General features: G+C 34.8%; 1 protein-coding gene across 4 annotated transcripts in view; it reads left to right on the forward strand.

Annotated features, from left to right (window-relative positions):
- KANK4 (KN motif and ankyrin repeat domains 4) overlaps positions 1-14906 on the forward strand; it is a 62979-nt gene extending 48073 nt beyond the window's left edge. For all 4 annotated transcript variants that reach the window (XM_032217452.1, XM_032217453.1, XM_032217451.1 and 1 more), the window contains exons 6-10: positions 318-405; positions 3175-3394; positions 7560-7702; positions 9808-10008; positions 14412-14906. In XM_032217452.1, coding sequence (XP_032073343.1) covers positions 318-405; positions 3175-3394; positions 7560-7702; positions 9808-10008; positions 14412-14513 — 754 coding nt within the window. In that variant the 3' untranslated portion in view covers positions 14514-14906. The remainder of the gene's footprint in view (positions 1-317; positions 406-3174; positions 3395-7559; positions 7703-9807; positions 10009-14411) is intronic.
- The last annotated feature ends 487 nt before the right edge of the window (positions 14907-15393 follow it).

Below are 15393 nucleotides of genomic sequence, written 5' to 3' on the forward strand. Positions count from 1 at the left end.
TTGAAACAGTATATGTCTAAATGCTATTGGCATAGCTGTTGTAGGGATATGTTTAAATTCTTGCTGTAGCCCTAATTGCTATTTTGACTTTCTGCTTTGAACTTTTCAAATAAGTCCAGAGATAAGTACAAAGAAGGGTATTAATACTAAAAGTAGCACTGGTAGTAAAGGAATAAAAAGGAAAGTCATTAGGGCTTGAGAAATTGATAACAAGTTCCCTTGCCCATTGTCATTATCTATATTTTTTTCCAATTCCCAATCACCATTCCTTATGTATTTCTTAGGTAAACACAAACAATTATGTTTTTCATTTTCAGATTTAGACCCTCGGGAGATTTTCTCAAAGGGTGCCAGATCTTAAGCAAAAACTTGTCAGAAATAAGGACCACAAAGGACAAATTCCTGGTACTCTTGTTTTTCTTTCCATTTGCATTTTAATCACGTGTTTCTTTTATTTTTCTTTAAAACCTTATTATAATTTACATTTATAATTTAATTTTGAAATTCCTCTTCTCAAAAACCAAATTGAATTTTGGGGTAGAATTTAATGACTAGGTTAAGTGTAAGTGCAAATAACACATTCATAAATATATGTCATCCAGCAATAAAACAATGTCCTTAGTTCTTTTGTAAAAAAAAAAAAGAAGACAATGCATTGCAGATCTCACATTAGAACACATTGACCCCACGCCCAACAGAAATTGCTTTAACCTTCTTTAGCTACAAAGAAAGTGAGGCTGCTGGAGATAAGGATTTAAAAAAGGAGATCAATGTCTTTTGTTTTTATTGGACAATGTGTTGCTAAAATCCACATTTGGAGAACAATTTCTTATGTATACAATGTGTGCTTGGTATCTTTCAAATAAAGTTAAGCTGCATGCCGCAGAGTTCTTAGCTAGCACAAGCCCTGATTAAGCCAACTGATATATATTGTTCAAGGCAAGGTTAAAATACAAAATTCAAAACTTACTCAGAAAAAAATCTAAAAGAACAAAAAGAGAAAAAAATACAAAACCCAAAGCAATCAAAATATTGTTTTTAAAAATGCATCAAAGGAAAAAAAGACATATACACATATTATCCCCTCTATTTCAATATTAGTTCCGACCTGTTTTAGAACAGGCCCTTCCAAAAATTTTATACTACTAAATCTATTTGCAAATTGTTGATCTGTTTTCTATATGTTATGTTAGTGACAAAACAGTTAACAAGAAAAACAAAAATAGTAAGATAAAACAAAATTAACGTTGAAAAATTCTCTGTTGAGATTAACAGAATAACAGAGTTGGAAGGGATCTTGGAGATCTTCTAGTCAAACCGTTTTCAGGAAATCTGCTGTCCCACTGCTCAGGAAACCCCATACAATACCATTTCAGACAAATGGTTGTCCAATCTCTTCTTTAAAATTTCCAGTGTTGGAGCATTCACAACTTCTGGAGGCAAGTTCCGCTAATTAATTGTTCAAACTGTCAGGAAATTTCTCCTTAGTTCTAGGTTGCTTCTCTCCTTGATTAGGTTCTATCCATTGCTTCTTGTCTTGTCTTCAGGTGATTTGGAAAATAGATTGACTCCCTCTTCCTTGTGGAAGCCCCTAAAATATTGGAAGACTGCTATCATGTCTCTCTCTCTCACACACACACGTCCTTCTTTTCATTAAACTAGACATACACAATTCCAGCAACTTTATATATTTTAGCCTCCAGTCCTCTAATCATCTTTGTTGCTCTTCTCTGCATTTTTTTCTAAAGTCTCAACATCTTTTTTACATAGTCACGACCAAAACTGGATGCAGTACTCCAAGTGTGGTCTTACTAAGGCATTATAAATGCCTGTTGACAAACTATCATTGTAATCAATTTGTAGAAAGTTTACCAGTATCTATCCCAAATTCTATCTTGTCTATCCCAAATCATCTCAAAAATTATAAATAATTCATCCTGGGTCAAATATCCATGTTTGTTTCTTAATACCATCACTTGTCAATTGTTGCTTAATTAAATAGAATCAATTCTGTCTGCAGAATAAATCTATCTTCTGATCAAGGTGCAAACAGAAGTAATTGGCAATTAAATGTAATAATTGTAATGTTTAATCTATATACATAAAACCTGCCTAGAATCTGAATAGATTGAGCCAAAGTATGCTTGTCAGAAATAGATAGCATTTTTTGTAAAATGAAATCTGTGTCTTAGGAAATAATGAAAACATATTCTGATTATCAGGAAGGAAGTGTAGTAAGGCCAACAAGTTTCAGTATAACTGGTTTTTAAATTATAAGTAAATTATTTATTAATCAGCTTTATATCCTACCCTTATTTAATACAATTCAAAATCACGAGAGAGAGGGGGGGGGAGGGATTGGCCTAAAGTCATCCAAATCACTTTCACGTTTAAGGGATAACTAGAAGTCCTGGTCTCCCTTGTTTCTGTTCCAACATTAGTTAAAATACTGAAGATAGAGGTGTCATAAATTAATCATTAATTCAAGTAGTGTAGCTGAACAGAATTACACTATCAACTTTAAGCGTTCTTACTCTTCTTCATCGAATAATCTTAGGGACTATATTGGAGAACAAAACAACAGAATGTGTAAAGCTACCCATTTAGGAGAATTAGGTGGGTGTCAAATAAAGAGCGAGTGTAAAGAACTTTCCAGAAAAAAAAAATGAAAAAGAAGGAGAAATCCAGTTATTTAATTGCCACAATAGACATGCATGGCTTATTTGTTTGTTTGTTTGTTTGTTTGTTTGTTTATTTATTTATTTATTTATTTATTTATTAAATTTATATGCTTCCCATCTCACTGTTGGAGAGACCTGGGTATCATATAAAAACAGTTAAATCAATGAACCTGAAAAAAAAGAAATAGTTTCTTAAATATGTACTCTGATATATGATACAGCTGAAGGGACAACTGTTGAATATATTCCCCTCAGAATTTAATGAAAGGAATGTTTTAGTAGAAAGTTGCAAGTAATCCAATTATTTCATATACAAAAGTATCCATAGCTTTTAAATAAAGCAGTAGATTTTTCCTAATAAATAAAAATCCATTTATTTCCGAGGCCAAAGTGAGATTCTTGTAGTTTGGGGTGGGAGTAAAAAAAAAATATCCTAACATGTTTGAATAGTTTACCTACACTGTTAACCTAACTCAAATCCTGATATTTTTAGAGGCATGTGTTGAGCACTGTCTGTCAGGAATGGTTCCGGATCTCGAGCAGGAAATCGTCCTCCCCTGGAATTGTTGCAGCTTACCTTCAGGAGATTGAGGCGGTTCATCCCCACCTACAGAGTGTCATTGTCAATTTAGCCGATGGAAATGGCAACACAGCTCTTCATTACAGTGTTTCGCATTCTAACTTTTGGATTGTGAAGCTTCTTTTAGAAACAAGTAAGAATTCCTAATTTAAGCTTTGTTTCCACAGGCTGGGCTTTGAAAAGTCCCACTGAATTTTCTGTGGAGATTCTCAGTCATCCAGGTCATGGTTGTCCCAAAGGTGCTTTTTTTTTTTTCTTCCAAGAGGCAACTGGAATTTCTGGGGGTTTTTTTGAAGACGTTTTGCTTCTCATCCAAGAAGCTTCTTCAGCTCTGACTGAACCTTCCATTCCACATCATCCAGTCAGAGCTGAAGAAGCTTCTTGGATGAGAAGTAAAACTTCTTAAAAGAAAAACCAGAAAGTCCAGTTGCCTCTTGAAAAAACATCTTTGAGTTCCATTGAATTGGCCTTTTACATTCCATTTTAAATTGCCAAATTTGGTGTACAAACTGTAATGATAAAAAATGAACAAATGTGAAAAATGTCAAAATGTGACTTGTCTCGACTTCTCCCCTGCCTTTCATACTTATTTTTCAGCCTTTGTAGATTGCATCATGATTTTGTAACACATATTTTGATCGGCATTTTGGTGGATGTTTTACTAAGTTTGTTTTTCTACCTGGTACACCTTACATGGAAGAAATCAAAGACTGTTTATCTATTTCTGTTGTCTCTCATTCCCGTCTCATTTATTACCACATTCCGTCCATAGGCTTTAGGTGTTAAGTATTTAAAATTAGGAGTTTTAAAAAACTTTCTTTAGTAGTAATAGAGAAGGAAAAGGGAAAAGAAAAAAATCCAAAGAAAGTTATAATGCAAATATAAACATTCACCAAAAATGCATAAAAAGTGCATTAAAAAGTTTAAAAATCAAAAGAAAAAAATAAAGTATAGTCTAATATACTATATTGTTATAACACTTAAGAGTTACTTATATACTTAAGTAATGTAAATATCATTCGTGTGTACATTTCTAATACACATATAAATATAATTATTTTTTAGGTTTTAGCTTTAGGTTTTAACTTTAGGCTTTCTTGATTTACAGTATGCTATGCTATACCTAGAATTTTTTTGTGAATCGAGCAGCCTAACAAAACAAATAAATAATGATGTGGATCTTTCCTTGTTGTATTCCTAAGATTCAGTAGACTTGACAAAGCGGGCATATAATGGAACCTTCATAATCTAATTTGGTTGAAAGTTGTTACATACTTTAGGTGTCAACCTCATTCACTATTTATCTGTTAGCAGTTAAAAGTGAATGAAACTTTAAATATTTCATGGCATTCGGCACATTGAGTATAGGAGTGCATGCAACAAAAGTACGTAGTCTATGTCAAGAGTTGACCGAATACTTTAGGAATTGTTACTTGGAAGCTTTTTAAGATTGTAAGAGAAATCTATAATTCAGCAAGAATAATTTCATACCAGGGAGCGATCAAATAAGAAAAGAGCCTTGTGAATTTCTCATCCAATAAACAGGAATGCATTTTCTACCGAGAAGAAAGAACCTTTGTTGCTATTGAGTTGGCATGCCAATCTATAAAATGTTAGAAAAGTGGCATATTATCATAAGTGTCTATAAATCAATTGTTGCGCTAAAACTTCATAACAACTCCAGAAGATTCAAACAAGGCTGTTTTGTTCTCTCAGTAGATTGCCCGCGGGCAATTATGTTCAGAGCTACACATGGACTTTAAATACTAAATTGTTTCAAGTCTTTATGAAAAAAGAGGAAGAATGATCTGAAGTTCTCGTAATGATGCAAAGGACACCCTATATTTTTCTTCTCTGACTGACAGCAAGCAAATGTTTTTTATCAAGTTTGCTGCTTGGAATAATTTCTTACAAAAGCACGCATTCTGCTCCTGAATGACCTTTTTCTACTTCTTTACTCACTATAGTTTGTCCTTTTGCTTTTTTCCTCTGCCTCTTTCTTTGTGGAATTCTACCCCGAAAACTATGGTCATTTGGAAGTATGGAAGATAAAAAAAGGATGATTGGATAGATTGCATGGATAATGATTAGGGTACCTTATATTTGATAGGAGTACAGGAAATATGCGGAAAATGTATACATTCAATTAGTTACGATGGATAAGATCTATTCTAACAAAGTCCTAAATAATTTTGGTGGGTTGGTACTATTTGACTAAATCTGGTTCTAATCCAATATATATTCTCCTAAATAAGGTTACTTTTACTTTTCCTATTCCTTCCTAGTTTTTTTTTACTAGTGTATTGCAACATATTTTGAATGAAATTAAATTCTGTTTACTATCTCAGCACATTTTCTTGGCTGATATTCAAGTTGGCATTAATTGTTCTAGACAATTTTGCATACTACTGACCTCTGCTGACCAGAGATAAAAATGTCACTATTATTTAGGCACCCATTTATATTTGCAAAAGGTAACATATCAAGATATTGTTATAAAATATCAACCAAAAAATTCTGCAAATACTTTACAAATGCAAATACTTTACAAATAATCCCTACCAGTAAACATGAATTGCCTTCTTTGGATGAGACTAGATGAATCAAGAATTCTTCATTATGCTATTAATTTAAGATGGCTTTTTATGCTTCTGTCTTTGTTTGGTGGTAGATTCTAAATAAAGCCAAAGAAGTAAAGTTGATGGAGGGAGGGAATACATAGCTCTTGTAGTTTCCTCAACAAAATTTTGAGAAATTCCCATTATGATTTTCTCATGGCCTGAAAAGACATTTGAATATTGTCCCAAAAGTGCTTTTTCAAGAAGCAACTGGACTTTCTTTGTTTTTCCTTGAAGACATTTTGCTTCTCAATCAAGAAACTTCTTCAGTTTCTTGAAAAGCCAGTTGTCTCTTGAAAAAGTACCTGTGGGACAACCATCACGTGGTTGACTGATAATCTCCATAAATGTGTGAATATTCTTGATAAAACCTGCCTTGTAAATTAACTATCCTAAAACAGAATCAACAGAAAGGGCTTTATTGGTTAGTGCAATTATCTATACATCTTCCTGGTTTATGCACTGATAAAATAGATTTATGGTAAATATGGTGAAGAATGCATTCTAAATTAAGGTCAGAGAGGACTACAGCCCTGCAACTCAGCATACCTAGCGGTCCTGTTGCCAATGATGGTCAAGACTGAGAGGGGTTGTCATTCTCTCTTTCATTCAGTGTAATAGAAGTGAGGAACATAATCTATTAGCTTTGGTCTATGTAGATGTAAATGTTGAAGACACAAACTACTCTCCTTACATACCAGGGGTGGGTTCCGGCTTCTGCCACTGCTGGTTCACTCAGGGATGCGTGCTTTGTGCATGCGCTTGATGCGTGCTTTGCGCATGTACTTGATGCACGCTTTACATGCATGCACATTAGTAAAAAATGCAAAAAACAAGATGGCGCCAGTGATAGAACCAGTTCAGGGGCATGGCAGGTCGAGTTACTATCTATTTGGCCGAACTGGTAGGAACCCACCTCTGTTACATACATGATGCTGAAATACGTTATTAGGCAGAACTGAAACTGCCTTTTGACCCTGAAAGGGAAGGAGACAGAGATCAAGAAATAGGTTCTGGTCTTTTCTATTGTGTGAGGGGCATCAATATATGGGTACAATAATGGACATTGTTTTTGTTAGAAGGTGTTAGGACATGGAGCCTCCTTAGAAGATCAGAATGTAGAGGTTCTGGGACAGCCCACAGCAAGGTCACCCCATACTGTAGTTATTAGATATACTAAATAGCTAATATTCTTGTATATTAATACATTGTTTTTGTGTAAGTCTTGTGACCATTTTCAGATGGTATAACCTTGTGAGCTTTACGGTTCCATTGTAGCTACACATGCAGTGAAAGATACTTTGTTGCTTTGGCTCGTAATTTAATTAAGCATTTCTCCCACAATGTGTGGGAGCTCCTTAGAAGAATGTAGACTTCCAATTTCTACCTGTGCTCTTCTTGCTTCTTTTGAGTCCTGTTGATTCTTGTTGGTGGAAACCTTCCTGGCAGTAACATCATGGAGTTCCTTGCAGATACAGTGGCCATTCAGCTGAGGTGAAACCTCTTCCTCTCTCTACTAACAGTGTTATTCAGTGGAAGAGCAGTGCATTTGAGGAGAAGTAGCACATTTCCTCAGGCAAACTAGGTATGGAGGATTAGATTTTGGGAATATAAATAAATCAGTTTTGGAAAATCTTCTTCTCCAATGACTGATCTTTAAATCTTTGTTTTCTTCTTCAGGTGTTTGTGATGTGGATCATCAAAATAAAGCTGGGTATACAGCAGTAATGATCACTCCACTAGCATCAGCAGAGACTGAGGAAGAAATGGAAGTAGTCAAGAAGCTCTTGCAAGAAGGCAATGTCAATATAAGGGCTAGTCAGGTATATTGAACTTTTGGCTAACTTTGATTTTTTTATGTCTTATTAAATTATGATATGATATTTATATATCAATCTAGGAGAAAGAGCTCCATAATAAAACCTGGGAAAAAACAAAAATAAACACTTTTTAAAATACAGTAGCTAAGAGAACTGAACAGGGTTACAGTATTTAGAGGTTTTGGTGTTAAATGATGAAACTCACCAGGTCAGAAGAGCCTTCTCTGCTAATGAAAAACAGCATTAAACTTTCATGAGTAGATCTGGAGACAATTTCATAACAAGGAATCTAATCACCGAAGGGCCAGTACTAAAGAGTTCCTTCAATTGTGATGATCAGGAATCAAGGAACATTTAGATGGTTAAAGTAGAAAGGAAAGGCACTAAATTAGATATTGTAGGAATACGTAATCCTAGCTGGATTGGATTTGGTCCATTTTACAAATTGCAGAACTTGCTAAATGCATCTTCTCTAGAGTTACTCATAAGTAATTAGAATGTAGAAGTTTAAGAAGTGAAAGAACTTGGAATTACCTCAAGGTTTACATTGGGTAAGTGCCATAATGCTGCAGAAAGGTTTTGTGGACATACTTTTACTCAATATGTGTTTTAAACCATGTAAACACACATTCTACTTCCAGTCCTAGACATTAACAGATGGATTAACATCAACATAAATAAAATTGACCACATAACAATAAAAAAATCAGAAGATAGAGGTACAAACTACTGAGAGCTTTTATAAGTGCAGATTGTGAAACAGCTTACAAATATACAGGTATATGTTATACAAATATATAGATTATACCTATATATTTGTGGTCTCAAATCTCTTTCAAAATTAAAAAGATTAGCTATGCCATTAAAATTGTATATTCTATATTGTAATACACACACATATACACACATATTACATTATATTACATTATACTACATTATCTTATATTATTATCTTATATTATTATATTATCATATCATCAAATTATAAACTATATATATAAATATATAATAAATCTAACATATATTATATATATTACATATATATTATATAATATACATTGTATATTGTACATATAAGATCAATATAAGGACCCATTGATACCCAATGGTACCCATTGATACACAATTATGCAAAAGAAAACCTGGGCCTTTGAGAAGAGATAGGCATTGTGAAAACAGAAATAGGAAAAAAAGCAAACCAAACGAAGATTTCAAAGAAGAAAAGATGCAAGTGGTTTCATAACAAGCTATCACACTCAGGAAAAAATGGAGAATGAATAGTTTTATGTAGTAAGAATATATGAAAATTGAACATAAACTTTCAGCATTGAGTAAGAAAAGATCAAAAATAAATATAAATCAAGAATGTTAACAATAACAAGACAAAAGAAGAAGGAAAAAAAGGAAAGACATTTTAAAGAAGAATTTTAAGAAAGGAATTGCAGGAACATTTTCTGCCAAAGTAGGATTTACAGAAAGTAATCCAGAAAAAGCATCTAAAAATGTGGTTGAAGGAAAACAGAAAAGCTGTACCAAAATAATTTATACAAAGGATTGTAGAATGATAGATAGATTTATAGACAGGGAATATATTCAGGAACAATTTCACTTGAAATAGTTGAAAGTTACATACAGTATGATAGGCAGTAAATTATTGGTAAATAAGAACGAAGGATGTGCAGGGTATAGATGAAATGCTAACTAACTGTAGGAGATGGGGCTGCTAAATTCACAAATGGCACAAATGCCAAGTATAGAGGAACAGAATATAACCTGGAGTAACTGGGAGATTGGAGGAGGGGAGATCAGTGTATCGTTGCACACTTTCCTGATGCAAGCAAACTTTAGATTAAAGTCTTATAAAAAAAGAATAAAACTAGATATAGAAAGAAAAATGCCAAACAAAGATGCAGAAGAACAGGTCATCAGATGCCCAGTGTAAGATGAATAATGGAGGGAAATAAAAGGGAGAGAAGGTTATAATGTAATGTATATAATGTATTCTGAAGGGCTGCCTGCAGATTGGTATTTTACCAACAACGATAAATGAGTATGGTGTATTAAAGTTGAATACAGGATGTGTAACCCTCATAAATGGTATTTTCTAGGGTGGACAGACTGCCTTAATTTTGGGAGTCAGCCATGATAGAGAAGATATGGTGAAAGCATTGCTGTCATGCAATGCCGATATAAATCTTCAGGATGAGGATGGCCTATCACCATTAATGGTGGCTTCTCAACATGGTAATTTGGAGATGGTGAAACTTCTTTTATCTCATTCAGGCTGTGATCCTGCATTAGTGGACAAGGTGAGAAAAATAGATGTTTCCCACATATTTTGGGCTATGTGTTCCTGTGAGTTCTTACAAAATTATTTGGACTAGGGCTGTTTCTATAATGACATCTATTTGAATTGGTGCCCAGTTGGATGAAATCTGTTAGGCAGGCAAAAAAATATTTCATGCTTTTGATTTAATAAAAAGTGTGGTTATTTTAAAAGATTTGGTGTGGAGGTCTTTTTGGCTTAAGATTATCCTAGATTTAACAAGCAATCCAAACACAGCATTATTGGCAATCTGTTAATATTTACAATTTTTTTACAGAGAACAGACATGCTATATTTTCACAATATTATAATGTGTGCTTTTTAAAAAGCTGTTTGTTTGTTTCTTTTTATGTCAGTTATAAAACTAAAAACAAATAAAAAGATACTGAAGTTTCAGCCATATTGAAAAATAAGCTTGCCAGATATTATCCCCAGCTAGTTTTAGTTTAAGAGTTTAAAAACCACTAACTTGCTTTTTTTTCTCTTTAGCATGCAGACATTCTTATAGAAATCTATTTTGTTCAGATAAATCTGCTCTTGATTTGACTGTTGGATCCTTTAAAAGGGAGTACATGCAACTCAAAATTGCATTAAGGGGTACAGTTCTTACAAGTAATTATTGTACTCAGTCACAGATTAGCATGAGTTTGTGTAGATATAATACCCATAAACAGCATAATTATATGTGCACCAGTAATTTAAATCACATGGTGTAATGGCAGCATGCTGGAGTAAAACAAGCATGCTGGCAAACAATTTTTATAAGTATCTGTAGATTAAAAATTCATGATATAAGAAAATTGAGTATGTGGATACGTGCTTTGTTTAAAAGTACAGATTGCAAACTAAATCCTTCATGGGTGGCTGCTTACTTGCTGAACAAAATAATACCCTTGTTCATTTCCCCTACAATTTTTGTATCAAATTTAAGAACCTTTGCAATGACAATATATCCGTCATTATTTAAGATTTACCAACCTCTTATTTGAATTAGTTCATAGGAGGTTGGTAAAATTCCAGTTCATTGGAACTAAAATAAAAGATGATGCATATAGAACACTCAGCAAATACAAAGAAAAAATTGAATATGATATTTTCAAATGTGAGAAATAATAAGGAATAATTATTCATATAATTAAACATAGAAATAAATCAAAAGATTTATCTAACCTTTTATTATTAGACCATGCTGGCTTCCAAGTTCTCATACATTATGTTGAGTAACATACGACTCACAATAAAAATTTGGTTTACCTAGCTATTGATGGAAGGTCACTTTAGATCAGCAGTTCTCAACCTGTGGGTCATGTCCCCTTTGGGGGTCGAATGACCCTTTCATAGGCATCACCTAAGACCATTGGAAAACACATATTTTCGATGGTCTTAGGAACCAAGACACCTGCGTGCCAGTGTTTGGAGCCAGGGGAGTGGCAGTGGGGTGCTGCCTTGCAAAAGGGAGGGGCTACCTGACAGGATTGGCGGTGCAAGGACAGCTGAGATGCACCAGTGGGCAGGTCAGATGGGTGCGCTTGATGAGGGGAGGAGAGGGGGGAGAATGGAGTGCCCGAGCGTGGGCGAGGCAGCACCCTGAGAGGTGGCCAGGCTCGATCTCCCAGTGATGAGGGGAGGGGAGGGGACACCGGGTAGAAGGTACCAAGAACTGAGGTGGAAAGGATGGCGACAATGTCCATTCAGTCCGCAGCCTCCTCCTCCTCCTCGGAAACTCGGAAGTTCACGCGGGCGCTCTACAGCAGCTGGCTCCAGACGTTTGGGTTTTCCCTTTTCTGTAAAAACTTCCATCCATTCACAAGGAGACGCACCTTCATTTCCTTCCTGTGATATCTATGAATGAATGAGTGGTTGGAAAACTTGGGAGCAAGAGAATTCCAGGAGTTTCGGGGCCGAGGGGAAAAAAGGTAGCCATCACAAAACATCTTCAGCAGCCGCTTTGAAAAAAAATAAAGCACTACATCTTTTTATTTTTAAGTTTTAACCTTCCGTGCTTAGAATAGAATGGAGTGGAATAAAAAAATGGAATGGGAATGGGAATGGAAATAGGAATGAAATAGGAATAGAATAGAATGAAATAGGAATAGAAATGTTTATTGGTGACACACAAGGAATTTGTCTCCAGTGCATCAACTCACGGTGTACATATAAACAGCAAGTAATAGGTCATAGATCATAATAATAGTTACAATCATTAGTTACAAACAACAATTGATAAATCATAAAGAACCAGTAGGACAAGATGAAAAATAGGAGGGGATATCCAACCTACTACTGTATTTCTCTTTGACCCATTTTTTTTTTACTGTCTTTCTTCTCTGTTTTATTTTTATTTTGTTACCAACTGAAATGTTTCATGGACTTTTTGTAACAAGGTTAGAGGTTATATTATATTATATTGTATTATATTGTATTGTATTATTGTATTGTATTGTATTGTATTGTACTGTACTGTACTATACTGTACTATACTAATTATTTTCATTAGCAAACCATTTCACAATATATAATTACATATTGTTTTTGTGATTAATCACTATGCTTTAATTATGTTCAATTTGTAATAATGAAAATACATCCGGCATATCAGATATTTACATTACGATTCATAACAGTAGCAAAATTACAGTTATGAAGTAGCAACGGAAATAATTTTGCAACAACATGAGGAACTGTATTAAAGGGTCGCGGCATTGGGAAGGTTGAGAACCATTTCTAGATTCTTTAAAATGTATTAATCACAACTTATTATATAATCCCCATAAAAGTGATCCTCAGTTTTCTGGATGTGAGACCAATTTCTATTCCGGAAAATAACTCAGCTAGACTAAATACACCCCAGTTTATCTTTTGTCCATAGTTTGATTTACATTGGAAAAACCTTTGTTTACTTTCCTGATGGAAGCTGAAGAAAAGGTTATAATTAGGTACAGATGAATGTTATCAAGTTTGGACTCATTGTGAAAAGGGTTGGAAGCACAATATGCAAACTAGGTCTAAGGTAGGGCTATGATTTATAATGTGCCTGTAATTTCATAAGCACTGAGGCAGCTGGAAATCATCAGTTTCCTTCTTCACAAATAGCTCATGTTTATTCTACATCCAGTCAGTGCTATTGAGATAAAGGAGCTGTTCCATTAATTAGTGGCCCACTCTACGAGCAGAGAACTGATTTTGAAAAGCGAGATATGGTTCTCTGAAATCAAAGGATTCATCTAACATTTTATTTTTTGGACCATACTGATTTCCATGTCCTCAAGCATTATGTTAAGGAATTTTGTTTTATTCAGAGTAAAATTTGGTTTACTGTCTTAGCCAATGATGGGATGCCACTTTATGAATGAATATGTCTACAGGTAGTCCTTGACTTACAACAGTTCATTTAATGTCCGTTTGAAATTACAACAGCACTGAAAAAATTGACATGATCATTTTTCACAATTATGATAGTTGCAGCCTCCTTATGGTCATGTGATTTTCGTTCAGATGCTTGGCAACTGGTTCATATTTATGACAGTTGCAGTGTCGTGTGATTACCTTTTGTGACTTTCCAGCATGCCAGGGGTGTTAAACTCTCATTGTCACAGTTTCATCACATGATGTATCGGGATGTTTGCCCGCTGAACCGGGTGTGGGCATGATCAGCGCATGACGCATCGGGCTTGCGGGCTGGGACTTTGACAGCCCTGCAACAAGTAAAGTCAATGGGATAACTAGACTCACTTAGCAACCGTGTTACTAAATTAGTAACTGCAGTGTTTGACTTAACAAACGTGGCAAGAAAAGTCATAAAATGGGGCAAAAGTCAACACATTTCTCACTTAGCAACATCAATTTGGGGCTCAATTGTGATCATAGGTTGAGGACTACCTGTATTTCAGATGCCTAATTTAAAGCGTAAATTCATGCCTGGTACCCAAGGATCCAGAACAGATAAAGAGGATGATGCAAGAGAGAGAAAGAAATGATGCCAATAGAAGAGAATGGTTGTAGTTCAGAGATGAATTGTGGGGTCCTTGATGATCTCTGAGCTTGATTGCTTTCTAGCAGATGTTTCACCACCAAACTAGGTAATATCATCAGTCAGCATTGATGAGGTTACCTAATTTGGTAATGAAGTGTCTGCAGGAAAATAACCAAGCACAGAGAACATCAAAGACTCCTCAAATAGTTGATAGATAGGTGACTGTTCTCACATAGTTCTCACTAAAGGGCTTCCTAATATACAGTAGAAACAAGAATGCTATTCTTTATACACATGGTTCATATCGTAAATATGCAGCTTTAAATATGGGTATGTCTGATATCTGGGAAAAGTAAAGAGCTTAGGAGAGCTGCCATAATAACCTCCTTTTTTTTTTGTTCTTCATCATGTAGGATGGCAATTCTGCTTTGTCCCTGGCTTTGAAATCTGCCCACATGGAAATTGTAGAGTTCCTACGGACCCACATACATCATACTCAATCTCTGAATACATAAAAGGATATGGAAAAAAAACCTGTATCTGATTGAATGAGAAATTCATAACAAAAGACTTATTGTATTAGCCAACTCTGTAACCACTTTATATGCCAATGATTTAGCTGATAACCATTACATGAAAAAAGGAATTATGCCAATTATTTGCATACATTCCTCATAAATGAATCACTCTCACGAGCTGTTTTAGTCCTGACCTATGACCACTGCAACAAATGAGAATTAGATTATTGCCTTTGTATTAATAACTATTCTTTTTTTTCAAATGTTGCCTTCTTAAGGGGGAGATTTCAGCCTATTTTTTATTTTTTATTTTTTAAATACCTGTGAAAACCATTAAGAAGTTATTTGTTGACATACGTCTTCAGTTGCCTAGAATCATGGCAACCCATTTACTATAAGGATAAAGTGCTTCCAAAAATTGAACACACCAAAGCTATTCAGTGAGATATTGGTAAAGACCATATATTTGGATAATCTAATCCGAGATCCATTTATATGAATTATCAGGGTACCATGACCTAGTAAAGCAGAGAAGCTAGTTTTAGAACTAGCGGTGGCACAGTGGCTAGAATGCAGTACTGCAGGCTACTTCTGCTGACTGCCTGCAATTTGGCAGTTCGAATCTCACCAAGCTCAAGGTTGACTCATCCTTCCATCCTTCCAAGGTCAGTAAAATGAGGATCCTGATTGTTGGGGGCAATACGCTGACTCTGTAAACCGCTTAGAGAGGGCAGTAAAAGCACTGTGAAGCGAGCAGTATATAAGTTTAAGTGCTGTTGCTATTGCTATAGTCTCCCTGCAAAGTCACCTATCTTGATTCTCTTATTGGATTCAGTTTGATGCTACCAGGGTTTACTTAATTCCAGAAACCAATTCA

This window comes from Thamnophis elegans, chromosome 5, assembly GCF_009769535.1.
Source record: "Thamnophis elegans isolate rThaEle1 chromosome 5, rThaEle1.pri, whole genome shotgun sequence".
Classification (NCBI taxonomy): domain Eukaryota; kingdom Metazoa; phylum Chordata; class Lepidosauria; order Squamata; family Colubridae; genus Thamnophis; species Thamnophis elegans.